The 14,954-nt window shown below is 39.2% G+C and overlaps 1 protein-coding gene across 3 annotated transcripts in view; it reads left to right on the top strand.

The window, feature by feature from the left end:
* The first annotated feature begins 992 nt into the window (after positions 1-992).
* SMC2 (structural maintenance of chromosomes 2) overlaps positions 993-14,954 on the top strand; it is a 46,493-nt gene continuing 32,531 nt past the window's right edge. Inside the window, exons 1-9 of one of the 3 annotated variants that reach the window (XM_001110295.5) lie at positions 993-1,430; positions 2,238-2,466; positions 3,063-3,212; positions 5,322-5,444; positions 6,531-6,569; positions 6,974-7,084; positions 7,271-7,315; positions 8,883-9,116; positions 9,339-9,488. In XM_001110295.5, coding sequence (XP_001110295.2) covers positions 2,299-2,466; positions 3,063-3,212; positions 5,322-5,444; positions 6,531-6,569; positions 6,974-7,084; positions 7,271-7,315; positions 8,883-9,116; positions 9,339-9,488 — 1,020 coding nt within the window. In that variant the 5' untranslated portion in view covers positions 993-1,430; positions 2,238-2,298. Of the gene's footprint in view, positions 1,440-2,237; positions 2,467-3,062; positions 3,213-5,321; positions 5,445-6,530; positions 6,570-6,973; positions 7,085-7,270; positions 7,316-8,882; positions 9,117-9,338; positions 9,489-14,954 lie in introns of all 3 variants that reach the window. The other 2 variants (XM_015117162.3, XM_015117161.3) reach the window with 2 other exon arrangements.

Raw genomic sequence — 14,954 nt, 5'->3', positions numbered from 1 at the left:
TTGTTCTGTGACATTCCAGCCTTCAGAAATGTGAAGAATAAACCTCTGTGGTTCATAAGCTACCCAGTCTATGGTATTTTGTTATGGAAGCCCAAAAGGATCAAGCCATCCCAAAATGGCATTGTCCACACCATGTTTTTGTACCTCACCTAGAAAAACACCATACCCATTCGGAGTTAAATCCTTCCTAACTCTTTAGTATCAACGTGCTTGGAAACGTAAGTAATGCTGACACCTTTTTTCTTTCTAAAGAACAATACATACCAATTAACAGGATCGGTGAATAGTACTAGATTCTATGCAGGGAGCCTAGTATGTATTTAAAAGCATGCAATCTGGAACTAGACTGGAAACAAATCCCAGCTTACTAGACAAACTGCTTAACCTTTTACTTGGACTCATTCAACTCATTTGTAAAACGAGGGCAATTTCTGATTTCACAGGGTTGCTACGAGGATTTTAAAAAGCCCCTTGGAACATAGCCTAACACTCAGAACTCAATAAATATGAACTGTCTTAAAAGGTTTCCAGAAAAATTCCCTGACAGGTTAGGTAGGCTTATCATTACAACGCTTTCCAGTGTAAGGGAGGTGAACAGCTATTTAGCACCACACAACTCCTCTGGGCTCAGAACAGCTCTCAGTAGACTACGATCCCTTCCCGACGTGAAAATTTCAGATAAAAAGGCTCGGCGAAGTCCGAAGGCAGCACGGGACCGAGCCAGGACGCGGGCCAGAGTCCTCCGAAGGACTGTGCCTCTCCGGCCCCACCGAAATACAGCTTTTACTTTGCAGCAATCTGAGCCAACCCAAGAAGATTCTGAGGCTTCCAAAACAGAACCGACAAGAACACTCAAAGAATGCCTCTACACCTCCTGATTCTGTCGCTTTGCGTGAAGAGTAGTAAGCCGCGGTGAGCACCGCCCAGAACTCGAGAAGGCGGAGTCTGCAGGGCGCCGAACGCTGACTAGAGGACCCGAGGAGGGGCGGGGCTGACGAAGCGCGAGGACCTGGGGACGAGGTGTGGGGCTGACCATAGCGTGCCGGACGCCGGTGTGAACATATACTACCTGCTCTTGTAGTGCCCAGGCCCGCGCCTGGGAGTCCCCGGAGCTGCCATTATCGAGACTCTGCGTCCTATTGCCCTGAAGCGTTAATCCTTCGCGTGTAGGGGAAAAATGGAATCCTAAAGACAGGCAGCTCCTAGGCACCAGCACAGGAAATAAGCAATGGAGGTGGGGTCCTTTGCTCGCGCCGAAATTCAAAGGAATAAATAGTTCCGGCGCGGGTGTTGAGAGCGGTGCGGCAGGTGTTGTATCCGCTATGGTGAAGTTCTCTTCGTAGCAGCCGCGGCTAGAGAGTTGGCCTGCTCCCCGCCTTTGTGACCCGGAGGAGCTTTTGGGGTGCGTCAAGCCCTGGCCTGAGGCAGCGGTGAGGCGTGTGCGTGAGCACGGCCGGTTGAGCCCGGCTAGACATCCTGGCGGGAGGCGGGACGCGGGGGCTATGGGGAGGAGGACCTTAGGTGATCCTTAGAAATAAAGGCTAGTTCCTATTCGGCCTTGGAGTAGGGCGAAGAGGTGTAGACAGGCCTCAAGAAGCGAAGTAACAGCCTGAGTAAAAGCAAGACGGTGGAGAGTATGAGATACATCTCATCCCTAGTAAATACTTAGATGACTTCCCCTCCTCCCGGAGTCAAGCACAATTCGGGGATGCAATGATGAACGTAGGTGAAGATACTACAGGAACTTACAGACAAGTAATGACCGTCTAATACCAGTTTTAAGTACCATGAAGGAAAAAGCCGAGTGAAGAAGTGTGGAGAGGTGACACAGGGAGGTCAGGGAGGACTCCAGTAGGGTGACACATTTGAGCAAAGACGTGAGTGCAGTAGAGAGTAAGCTACGTCAGTATCAGAAAAAAGCACATTGTGGGCAAAGATAATGGGGTATGAAATAATCCGTAGTCTTTATTAGCTAGAGTATGATGAAAGTAGAAGGCAAGCCTGGAAAAACAGGTGTAAGAAATAGTTAAGACTTCCCAGTTGAATGGTTTAATTTCCAGATAGTGGCTAACTCTGTTATATTTTTGAGTAGATGAACGATGTCTTTACATCAGACAAGATAGTTTGTCAAGTGGCTGTTTTATTTCTATTACCCTATCATTACCGTTTTTGCCTAGTGTTCATTATGATTCCAGGTTTACATTCCACTTAGGTGGTGGTATTTCTGTTTCGTACAGAACTGGTTTGTGGCCTGTTTGATTCCTGTCAGAGGTTTGCTGACCCAAGACAGTATCGAAAATGCATATTAAGTCAATTATTCTAGAGGGATTCAAGTCCTATGCTCAGAGAACCGAAGTCAATGGTTTTGACCCCCTCTTCAATGCTATCACTGGCTTAAATGGTAGTGGAAAATCAAACATATTGGACTCCATCTGCTTTTTGCTGGGCATCTCCAACCTGTCTCAGGTAAAGTGTAAACTTTCTGATTTATTTGAATTTAAGTGGGCAGGAGAATCCTCCCTGAACTTTGGAGACTTAACAATATTCTCTTCATTTGTGTTTTTATACTTTTTGTAAATTACACCTCACTGTCACCTTTTAAGGAAACTATTATTACTCCTTTAGATGAGAAAATAGAAACATAGAGATGTTTATGTTGGAGATGTTTATAAGTAACAATGCCTCAAAACTCAGGCTTTCTGACTGTAAAGTAGTCTCATTCCAGAGTATTTTCAACCCTGTGTAATGATGCCTTTTCAAATCCTGCTAATAGATTGAATGACTAGTGAAAATCATTGGGACTGTCTTTCCTTATATCTTGCCAAGTAACTTTTTGTTAAAAAATGAATAGGAAACAATTCAATTCAGAGTTGAAAAGGTTCTATAGAGAAAAGTGTCCATTTCAGGTTGTTACCTATTTTCCTTGCCAGAGTATGCAGCTGCCTATCCTTGTCTGCTTAGTGGACACTATGTTGGTGGGTTTTCCAACAGCAAGGAATTCATTTTTAGTGCTGCTTTGTAGGGAGTTTTGTAATTGATACACTTTTCTTCTTTTATTTTAGGTTCGAGCTTCTAATTTACAAGATTTAGTTTACAAAAATGGGCAGGCTGGTATTACCAAAGCCTCTGTGTCAATCACATTTGATAATTCTGACAAAAAGCAAAGTCCTTTAGGATTTGAGGTTCATGATGAAATCACAGTAACAAGGCAGGTGAGTGGCTATTAAACATTTCGATATCTTAAGACCTTTTATGTCTGATGTGGTTTTTGGCCCTATGCCTTTGCAAAACGTGCTAGAGAAAGTTGATGAGCAAAATTTGTGCCTTAAATTCTGACTAGATTCCTTAATATCTTCCTTACATTAAAATTTTGATCATGTACACTCTATCACTAAGAGAACTGAAAGAGAACTGAAAAGTTATTCATCCCGTATAAGCACTCAGCTATGCTGAAATCTTAAACCATACTTGAATCTTCTCTGGCTGTTCTTGAACACCTGTGTACTTGAGATCTTGCAGTCGTCTGAGGTAACCCATTCTGTTTTTGGACAGGTCTTACTAGAAAGTTACCCCTATAAATTTTGTCAGAGTCTGCTGTCTTCAAATTTTATTCATTAATCCTAGTGCTCTTGAGAGCACTAAGAGCAAATCTGACTTATTCCCTACTTCAGTGTTCAAGTGATCTGCAAGCATATGTGTTTTAGTTCTAAGTGAAATCTTACCAGGTCTTTCATTGATGTTTGTTCCTAGTTCCTTCACTTGCCTGATTATACCAGGTATGCTCCAGTTTCCCTCCCTGCCCCTGCATTCATCTATCTATCTTTTAATGACACCTTAGATTGAGTGTACTGAAATCGGTCTAGTTAGAGTTATTGTTTCATTTTAGACATTCTACTTCTATTTTTCTCAGTAGAGCTTTTTTTTTATGTGTGTTATTAATATAGTCAGGCAGTGTTTTCAGCTTGTCAATGTTTTTTGTTTTGTTTTGTTTTTTGTTTTTTGTTTTTTTTTGAAGACGGAGTCTTGCTCTGTTACCCAGGCTGGAGTGTAGTGGCACCATCTCAGCTCACTGCAATATTCGTCTCCCAGGTTCAAGAGAGTCTTCTGCCTCAGCCTCCTGAGTAGCTGATACTACAGGCACCTACCACCACACCTGGCTAATTTTTTTTTGTATTTTTAGTAGAGATGGGATTTCACTGTGTTGGCTAGGGTGGTCTCAGTCTCCTGACCTTGTAATCTGCCCGCCTCGGCCTCGTGAGCCACCGTGCCCAGCCCAAGGTTTTGTTTTTAAAAATGTAGTCAACTCCCGTTTACTGTCCATCTTATCACTTATCACTTACAGATTTTCTCCTCTATTTTAATGGAAGCCTCTGATTTAAAAAAAAAAAAAAAGAAATATAGGCTAGGTTAGGACAGAATCCTGTTCTGTGTCATTAGGCATCCATCAAATATTTATCCTTTAGGAACTGTCACTAAGTCTCTTACTAATAATCTACCTAATTGTTCCTGTCCTCATTCAGGCTATAAACTTGTATCTTCACCAAAATTATAAAGTTTTTGTCAGAGAGGTCTCTTCAAATACATTTAATATATGAACTACCAACCTAGTAGTCCTATCAGGAAAATAAATGAACCAATATTTATTCAATGTTTATTAAATACTTGATGTATATTGGGTGTTCTTGAATGTACTGGGATGTAGTTAGAAGAATGAGAAACAGAACTTGTCTTTAAGGACCTCAATCTGGTAGGTGAGACAGTCATACCCAATAAATGACAATTTAAGTGTGATAGTAGAGTATGGTGTCTGAGATGACTTAATGAAACCATACTGAAGCTCTGTGATTACCCTTTCTTTTAAATGGTCACAAATCATGTCTTTATTAATAGCTTTTTGAATCTTGTCAAGAATTGATGTCAGGCTACTTTGTCTGACTTCTGTTCCTGTTGAAAAGTAGAGAAAGCCTCTGTAGAAAAGTTACAGAAAGAAGGTAACTAGGAAAGGAAAGTATGTTTTACATATACTTGGAAACATAAAGCTAGAAGGTAACCTTGGAGACCTAGTCTGGTGCAGGCCAGGGTAAGAGGCTTGTGTGTAATTACATAATTAGTTAGCAAAAGTACTTGCATTAAACGCCGGTTGTCCTGACTCAAGTTAGTGTTTTTAGCCATGTCATACTTGTTCCACTATTTATGCAGAATTGGTTTTGTTTACTGCTAGTTGGACAGAACAAATAAACGTAAGCTAATATGCTTAGTAATTTATCCTAGCTCAAGGTGTGCATGTACATGAATATTTTTAAAATTGCTTTCTTTTATAGGTGGTTATTGGTGGTAGAAATAAATATTTAATCAATGGAGTCAATGCTAACAACACAAGAGTACAGGATCTCTTCTGTTCTGTTGGCCTTAATGTTAACAACCCTCACTTTCTCATCATGCAGGTATTTTGTTTGAGGTCTTTATGTCACTTTCGTAATAGTGTTGACATGTTTTACATTTAAGCAGTTAAAATAAAAGTACCATATGTTATGGATTTTATACTTTTTATTTACTATTGTGCTGTGTCTGGCCATCTGTTAAGAAATGTGGTTTAGTTACTTGCAGTGATATATTCTACTGTATTATAGACCTTTGACTCCTCTAGAATGTTTAGGAGTAATTTTTCTTGACTTTTTATGTTGTCACTAAAAGAACAATACATGTTAACTGTAAAAAAAAAAAGAAAGCAAGCCATAATATGTCCTTTTAAATTATTGGATTAATGCATCTTAATATTTCAAGTATAAAAGTTTGAATAATTTGCTTATTTAGAGACACAAATGAGGAGTAAAGGCTGATTTTATCTTACATTTACATTATGTCATTTGACCCATCCAGCTATCGTTTGAGAGAATTACAGTAAAGTCAATGGGAGCATCTCAGTGGGACCAAAATAAAAATATTTCCACTACACACCTTCAGAGTTGAAAACTTACTTTTAAGTGAATCTACATTCTAGTAATACGATTCTCTGAGACCTAGGCATGCAGGTGTTTTGTTTTACTTGTTTTTGATAATGAATGAATTTAATGGTTTACTGGCATTGATATAAAATATTTTATTTTATTTGAAGCCTAGAAGTATGTCATCTGTTTTGTGAATTATCCTGGAGGGTTATCATTCAAATAAATTTTAAAAGTGTATTAATTATGCCACAATTTCTTTTTATATTTACCTGTTTTAAAATTGAATATTTCTACTTAGGAATGTTAACTGTCTCAGAAACATGGTCCTTTTTAACTTTGTATCATTTAATGAATTATTTCATTTGTATCATTTCCTAACTTCCATAATTTGTATCACTGGTAAGTGGGAAAGTTAATAGTAAAGTCCCAAAATTCTAGAATCATGGAAGAATTATAAAGGAAAGATCCCCAAAGATTGGTAAAATGAGATAAAGCAGCTTCAGTCTAGATAAACATGAATGGTAGTACAGATAAACGTTTTCTGTAATTTGTTATCTTAGTAAGTTTCCATTTTATTTTCAGGGCCGAATTACAAAAGTATTGAATATGAAACCTCCAGAGGTAAGAGTACTATTTATGGACATTAAAAATAGTTGGTATAGATATTTAATCTTTCAGACAATTTTTAAATATTATTAAAATTTTTTGAAACATTGTTTAGGAATGATTAGTAAAGACAGTTGTATATCTGTGTAATGTTTGGCACTATGCCCAGATATTAAAATTGATTTTGATCGTGTAAAGGAGTCTTACTCAACTGGTGTTTCATGTCAGAATTCATTCCTACAGAACAAGCCTACAGGAAAAGATTTGTGTGAAATTACTGTATTTAACTTTAATGGTTCATTTGGGCCAAATTTTGATAAGATGTTTAGTGAGGTCAAGGCAAAAATGTTATATTTAATGTAAATTCCAGTTGGACACATTGTCTTGGATACTAAACGTTAATAAAATTGTCATTCCAGATTTTATCCATGATAGAAGAAGCAGCTGGAACCAGGATGTATGAATACAAAAAAATAGCTGCACAGAAAACTATAGAAAAAAAGGAGGCTAAGCTGAAAGAAATTAAGACGGTAATTTAATTCATATAAAACATTTTTGGAGAAGAATGTAATTTTGCATGTAGAGTTTTTGCTGTAAAGAGGGAAAAATTTTTTTTCTTCGTTCAGTTTTCCATAGCCATCCATGCTACTTCTCTTTCAAATACATTTTAATAGTACTTTACATGCTAAAAATACTGATTTTTCTTTGTTTTCCAGATACTTGAAGAAGAGATTACTCCAACCATTCAAAAATTAAAAGAGGTATATTCTGTATATTTGAGGATAATCTATTAGAATGTCTTTCAAAGTCAGCGATGTATCCAAAATCATACACATGGTGATACTATTTCTTCGGGGTTTTTTTCCTGCGATGAGATAAGGAATTAGAGTTGGCAGTCCATAATTGAGCCTTCTGCTTGCAGAGGATATATACTTATCTACTGAGTCATAGGATATTGGAGAGTAATATTTATAGTTTCAGAAAATGTTATGCTGAATTTTAATACTTTATTGAAGCTAAGCAAGTCTGGATTTTTTTAGATAAATAGGATTGACTGGAACAACATTTCTTAAAGATAATGGCACCCTTAGACACCCTCATTGGTAGAGTGAACAATTTCCAGGATAAGAGGGGCTATCACTATAATTATTGCTGTCAAGGTATTTTGTAAGCAGAAGGTGTTGAAACAGAGGATTGGGTTTTCTCTATAATCTTTGCTGCTCCTGATATCAAAAGACATGGCAGTATTTCATGAAAGAATACATTTATGAGCTACATTTTCGTTTTCTTGAGACAAGTCTCACTCTGTCGCCCAGGGTGGAGTGCAGTAGTGTGATCACAGCTCACTGCAGCCTCCACCTTCCAGTCTCAAGGAATCCTCCCACCTTAGCCTTCTGAGTAGCTGGGGACTATAGATTCATGCCACCACACCCTGCTAGTTTATTTTTTTTTTTGTAGAGATGGGGTTTCTCGTCGTTTCTTAGGCTGGTCTTGAAATCCTGGGCTCAAGTGATCCACCCACCTCGGCCTCGTGAAGTGCTGGGATGACAGGAGTGAGCCACTGTGCCCAGCCAAACGACGTTTTAAAAGATATCCATTTAGGAATTTATTAAATGCTCATTGAAATTTGGTACTACTCAGAGCTGTCTTGTGAATCCATATAGTAGTGTAGATTTTACTGGAAAAATTGTGGTCTTGAAGGTACCCTTTTTGTATGCATGATTTAGTAGAAAACACTAGATCAGGAATTTAAACTTAGGTCCTCGACTTGATTTTGCCACAATTTCTTCCTAAATCTAACAACATGGACAGATCATTTCATCATTCTGAATTTGATTTTTATGTGTAAATTAAGGATTTTAGTTATTACTTTGTCTGGTCCCATTAGGTCCTTATGGGAATCATGTTTAGTAATGATGTGAGCAAGTGCTTATAGTAGTGCTTCAAAGAATATTAGAGTAGGCATCTTGGTAATACTACTACAGAATCTGTGTAATAGTGTATCATTGGTGGGTGTGTAAGTGGTCTTTAACAGACTTATTAACACTAGCTTACGAACTTTATGTCCATATTTCTTTGTTAAGCTCAGCTACCCAATTATTTGTTAGAAGAAGTAGCCAAATAAGATTCACTAGAGAAGTTATAATGCTATCTGAAAGTCCTGACTTCTAATGTTGTGTAAAGTATCCTACAATTTAAGATGTTATAATTGTTTAATACAGGACAAAATCTATTGCATCATGTAATGAGAAGTTTGATACATCTTGCATAATTAAATTTTTTTAAATACAATTTTGAGTTACTATTTTTTTGCAACTTCCCTTTCAGGAAAGATCTTCCTACTTGGAGTACCAAAAAGTGATGAGAGAAATAGAACATTTGAGTCGTTTATATATTGCTTACCAGTTTTTGCTGGCTGAAGATACCAAAGCACGCTCAGCTGAGGAGTTAAAAGAAATGCAAGATAAAATTATAAAGCTTCAGGAAGAATTGTCTGAGAACGATAAAAAAATAAAAGCACTTAATCATGAAATAGAAGAACTGGAAAAAAGAAAAGATAAGGTCTGAACATATGTATTAGAATCGATAATATACTGTGTGGAAAACGTACTACATTTTGGTAACTAGGATTCAGTGGGCATTGTCTGTTGTATTGATTTCTTAATCTTATAGTAAGATAATGAAATAACTTATAAAAAAGTATTTGATACAGAACTCATACAATAAAATGACAACATGAACAAATTTTATATAAATGACTGACTTGGCTGCATTTTATTACAGGAAATTGGAGGTATACTTCGATCTTTAGAAGATGCTCTTGCAGAGGCTCAGCGAGTTAATACTAAATCTCAAAGTGCATTTGATCTCAAAAAGAAAAATCTGGCATGTGAAGAAAGCAAACGCAAAGAGCTGGAAAAAAATATGATTGAGGTAAGTGAGCTTAATGTGCCACTAGTGCCACTTGTAGACAAGTGTATAGTCTCACTAGTGTACATTTATCTATTCCATGAATATTTAGTGAGTGTCTGCTATACGCTAAGTACAGTTGTTTGGGCTGGCGTTACAACTGGACCAAATAGTCAGAAGTCCTTGCCTTGTGGGCGTTCATTCCATTGGGGGAAATGATAATAAAAAAAATAAATAAAACGTGTAACATGTTATATAGTGATAACTGATGTGGAAAAAAGGTAAAGCAGGGAAGGGGATTAGGGGTGTAGAGGAAAAAGGGTACAGTTTGGGATTTTAAGTTCGGTAGCCATTGAAGTAAGGTGGAGAGTAGGGAGAACAGGTTTGATAAGCTTAAGAAATACAGTGTGAATGTAATATGCGTGAGGAGCCTGTTAAGACATCTTGAGTAGTGATGTTGATTAGGTACTTAAATATATGAATAGTGAATCCAGGCAAAAATACAAATTTGGAGGGATCATCAATGTATAGGTGTTATTTAAATCCGTGAGACTAGATAAAATGATCAAGGCTGTAAGTTTATATAAGAAGGTTGGAGCCCTGGGATACTTTCAATATTTGAATGTTGGGATAGTTCAGCATTCAAAACAGATTGAGTAGCGTGAGGAAAATTAGGCGAGTAAGTTGTCCTGGAGTTCAGGTAAAAAAGATATTTCAAGGAGGAGTGTCCGTGAGTACCTGATTAGATTGTATTCATACTCTGACAGAATGAAAGCAGAAAAAAGAAAAGTGACTATAGATAACTTTTTGAGAAGTTTTCTGAAAGAAGGAGAAATAGGGAGCTAACTGGAGGGTAATACAGAAGAAAGAGGTTTTTTGGCTTGATTTTACATGGGATAAATCAATTCTATATTGACAGAAAAGATCCAGTAGAAAAGGCGTCATTTGTAATTCAGGAGAGAGAGATGGAAGAGTTGTTAAAATAGGGCCCTTTAGTAGCTGAAAGTAGGATAGGAACTAACGTATAGAGGTCACCTTCATGAGAACTAGGAATAGGTCATCCATGGTAACAGAAGAGTCAAGTATATAGTCTCATATGTAGGTAGATGAGTAGGTGTGTTTTTGGAGCTTATGGCATTTCTTTTGAGGGTGATTCTGTTGTCCCAGTGAAGATATACATTTGCCTTTTCACTGAAGAAAAATTAACTTTTTGAAAATAATTTCTTTATATTGCCCTGTTAGATATTTTTGCAGAGAAATACAGTGGTTGAATTAAGAAACAGAGGAGGAAAATTTAGACAAAATTTTGAAGCAATATGAATGTGATGTAGCAGTCTGTGTTGTGACATCCAACAACTGAAATCAAATCACCAATTACTTTTTTTTTTTTTGAGGTTTTGTAGAGCTCTAAATGTGTGGGCCTGCCTTGTTTTGGGTTCATTTTTCTTTAGTCTTGTCATGTCCTTAAGCTTCACACACTGATTGCTCCTTTTTCATCCTTCTTTTCTGTATCCCTTATTCTTTTAGATCTCTTAATGTTAGTATGCCCTAAGGCTAGCACTCTGATATCTTTTATAAATGTTCATGACATAGGTGGTCTCATCCAGGTCTGTAACTCTAAATATCATCTATATGTTGATACCTTCCAAATCTCTAAGCAGTCTTAACTCCCTGAACTCTTTGAAGCACGTTTATTGTATGCAGGTTACCAGCTTGTCTGAGGACAGTAGACAGAACACATTCATACACAACATTTTATGTGAAATGGATTTATTACTTATTGATAGGCAACAAGGGAAAACAGAAGTCTAGGATTCATTGCAAGCCGATCCCCCAAGGCTCAGAAAAGCTGCCTAAGGTGGTTAGAATTTCATTTGCATGTGCCCAACTTGCACGGCAGCTGAGGGACCCCAGAAAACAGCCTGCTCTGGGTTTATACCCTGGAGTAACATGAGACACTGGGCTGAAGCATTGAGATTCTGTTTTAGGGCAGCTGGAGGAACAGACAGGAACAGTCCTGACTGTTCCAGCCATTGCCTCCCTTTCTCGGGATATTGCATTATCAGCACATTCTACAGTTATTCTTGAGAACTATAAGCCAGAGAGGGAAGAACTGGCTTAGTCTAGTGCCACCTAAGGAGTTGTCTTGTAGTTTATCCTCCAATCTAGGTTCCCACACTAGCAAAGCTAGTCCTTTTATTATGCCCACAGACTTCTCTGAATCTGAAGGAGAAGGAGGTTTGTCTTAGATGGATATAACACTCTGACTGACGTAATCTCATTGCAGTATTGTTGAGCCATAGCCAGAATACATTTCACTGTGCCCAGGAGGACTACAAACAGGATGATCAGGCCTGCCTGGAGCACTGACTCAGCCCAGGATCCCAGTAATCCAGATATGAAGTTGTTAAAGAGGTCAAAGAAGGATCCTTCAGACCTGCTTCCAGATCTGTATTTGTGGCTCTGCAGTACCTAAGGTGTTTATCTAGGTACAGCAGGAAGCGTTGGCAACCACATACGCTCTTTCCACTTGTGCTAACAGATTTAGAGCAGTTGTCTAAAACAACCTTCCCAAGGGATATCTGCTGGGCTGAAAAGCAATGTTATGTATGGTACCGAAGATTTTATAAAGCACTTAAACCGAGAGTCAGTAAAACCTCTTGGTAGGTCCTGAGTAAATCTGTTGTACAGCTTTAGGCTGCTGGCCCTAGAATGCATCTCATTTCTAGGAGTGATACGTAGGGGCATCCCCCAGCATGCCCAACGTACAGGATCCCACCATCTGCCAGCTTTCCAGGCCTGACATCGCCCATCTTCTGTTTGGGTCACTCCTACACTGCCCATGGAAAATGATGTAGTCCTTGGCAAACGTCTTTTTTACCTGGACTCCAGGACAACTTACTGGCCTAATTTTCCTCACAGTACTCAATCTCTTGAATGTTGAACTATCCTAACATTCAAATGTTGAAAGTATCCCAGGGCTTCAGCCTTTTTATATAAACTTACATAGCACCGTTTCCCCCGTTTTACTGTTCAGTGACCCCATTCATGGGTAGGGAGGCATTAGCGTTTGCCAGCTAAATCTCATTAGTGGTATAGTTGCATAAGTTCAATTTCCCCCATACAAAATTGTTCATGAAGCTCCTACACAGAGGGCTTGCACTAGTTCATTGTGTTTCCTTCGTCACCAGTGGGACACACCCATTGAGGTTATGTTATGTTTCATCATGACATTTTGCCACAGTTAAGTCAAAATGCCATTTTTAGCACCCTTTTATGTGACAGATGCTATGTCCTCTCATGTAAGCCAGGGTTTGGGGTCTATTGACGTACACTGTGACATTAGGAATGCTAGGGTAGTTCACTGCTAGCAGGACCAGATTGTCACTGTGGGCTATGACAGAAAGTTCCTGGATATCATGTCTAACATCTTATGTTACCCGCCATGGCCACAGCTTGGGAGGTGTTTTGCTTCCAGGTCTTTGCTGCCACATCCTTGTGGAAAAAGTGTATTGACAGGTTAGTGCTCCCACCTAACACTCTCCTGGGATCTCAGATGTTCCCACCTAACACTCTCCTGCGATCTCAGATGTTCCCGAGCTATCATAGGGATTGGGCTATACATTGCAGTGCTGTGTTTCCTTTGTGCTAAAGTACAGTGTTTAAGTCCATAATGCCCTAGTCAGATGTTGGTACCACCTCACTAACAGGCCACCTTGATATCCTTCAGTTACTTTATGAGTAGGCTATTTCATTGTTTCATTTTCGTTGCTTCATTTTAGCTCCATTGGCTTGTGAATAACAGGGTGCATGGAAAGTCCATTGTATTCCACAAGAGAATGCCCATTATCATGCAGGTTGGGCAGTGAAAGATGTTCCTTGGTCAGAGTGAAATATGATGAAGTATAAAAAAAATGACGTTTCTTTCAAGGGTAGCATCAGGGTCCATATGAGTGACATATATTTGTCGCTTTCAGAAAGCATGTCCTTGTTTCCACAGAGGGGATTTTTTAAAATTTTATTTTATTTATTTATTTATTTGAGATGGGGTTTCGATCTTGTTGCCCAGGCTGGAGTGCAATGGCGCGATCTCGGCTCACTACACCTTGCATTCTGCCTCCTGGGCTCAAGCAATTCTCCTGCCTCAGCCTCCCAAGTAGCTGGGATTACAGGAATGCACCACCACGACTGGCTAATTTTGTATTTTTAGTAGAGAGAGGGTTCCTCCATGTTAGTCAGGCTGGTCTCAAACTCCGACCTCAGGTGATCTGCCTGCCTCAGCCTCCCAAAGTGCTGGGATTATAGGTGTGATCCACCATGCCCGGCCCACACAGGGGATTTTTTTTTTTTAACAGTCCAGTCACTAAGTTGCCCTTCTGCTGACCAGATGGCTAGGCTGTTGGCAACAGCCTATGACTTGGTGAAATGTAGCAAGATATGGCGATGGGGTGGCCCAAATGGACATCATCACTGCATGTAGTTTGACCCATTGATCATAATGTCCATGTTCAGCCTCAGTCAAAAGATGACCACTTATTGGCCTGATGGTGGCTACAGTCAAGAGGATCCCTCCTGTTTTGTTTGATGCAACTTTCAGTAAATCACGCCATACCATTGGTAGGCACATCTCAGAATCTTAGGACCCAGGGAGCCAGAGGAGAAGCCAAAGCATCCCCTGTGGGTTGTTTGGACCCTTCTAATAAGCAAGCCATTTTTTTCATGAAGCCCCCTGGTCCCTTGGGGTTGCAACTGGGCTTGATTTCAAATGTACCATTTCTGTATGATAATCAAGCTCTTTTGAGTCTGCTCCAATTCATTGATAGGGTTTTTTTTGTTGTTGTTAGCACCCAAGTGTGGGCAGTTTAAGTCACAGAGTCACATGTAGTGCTCTAGCCTTAAGACACACAGTCTCCACCAGTGCACAACAGCAAGCAAAAAGTTACATTCCAAGAGTTGTATCGGGTGGCTGCCTCAAGCAACTTAAAGTTCAACTTCGAAGAGGCTAGGTCTCCCCAGTGACAAGTTTCTGTTGCCATAGACTCCAGTCAGCGTTCTTGGTGGTTGTGGACACCTGTCATTGCGTCAGACTAACAGACTGTAAATGTTTTAAAAGCAGCAGCAAGGCCACCACTTTACATTGTTTTCTAAGGCCTGCTACTGCAAAGTCCATTGTTTAAAGTTGGCAGCTTTGTTGGTCACCAGGATTAAAGGGGGCCAAAAAAACACCCACATGGGTTATATGCTGTGTTTAGTACCCAAGAGACCTACCAGCTGTGGGGCTTCTTTTTTGTTAGTAAGTGTCACCAGCACCAACCATTTTTGTTTGACTATATCTGGGATACTTCCTTGGCTTTCTGTCCAAGTGACCTTGACATTCAGCTTATGACCATCCATTAGTCTTCATGCCCCAAAGGCCTGTCTGACCAGCCAGACTAGGCCAATGCATTGTGACATTTTTATCTATAGTGGGTTTTGAATTCAGAAAGTAGT

The sequence above is a fragment of the Macaca mulatta genome, chromosome 15, assembly GCF_049350105.2.
Source record: "Macaca mulatta isolate MMU2019108-1 chromosome 15, T2T-MMU8v2.0, whole genome shotgun sequence".
Lineage (NCBI taxonomy): Eukaryota > Metazoa > Chordata > Mammalia > Primates > Cercopithecidae > Macaca > Macaca mulatta.
Note: the sequence above shows the minus strand (reverse complement) of the source record. Positions and strands in the feature narration are given on the sequence as shown.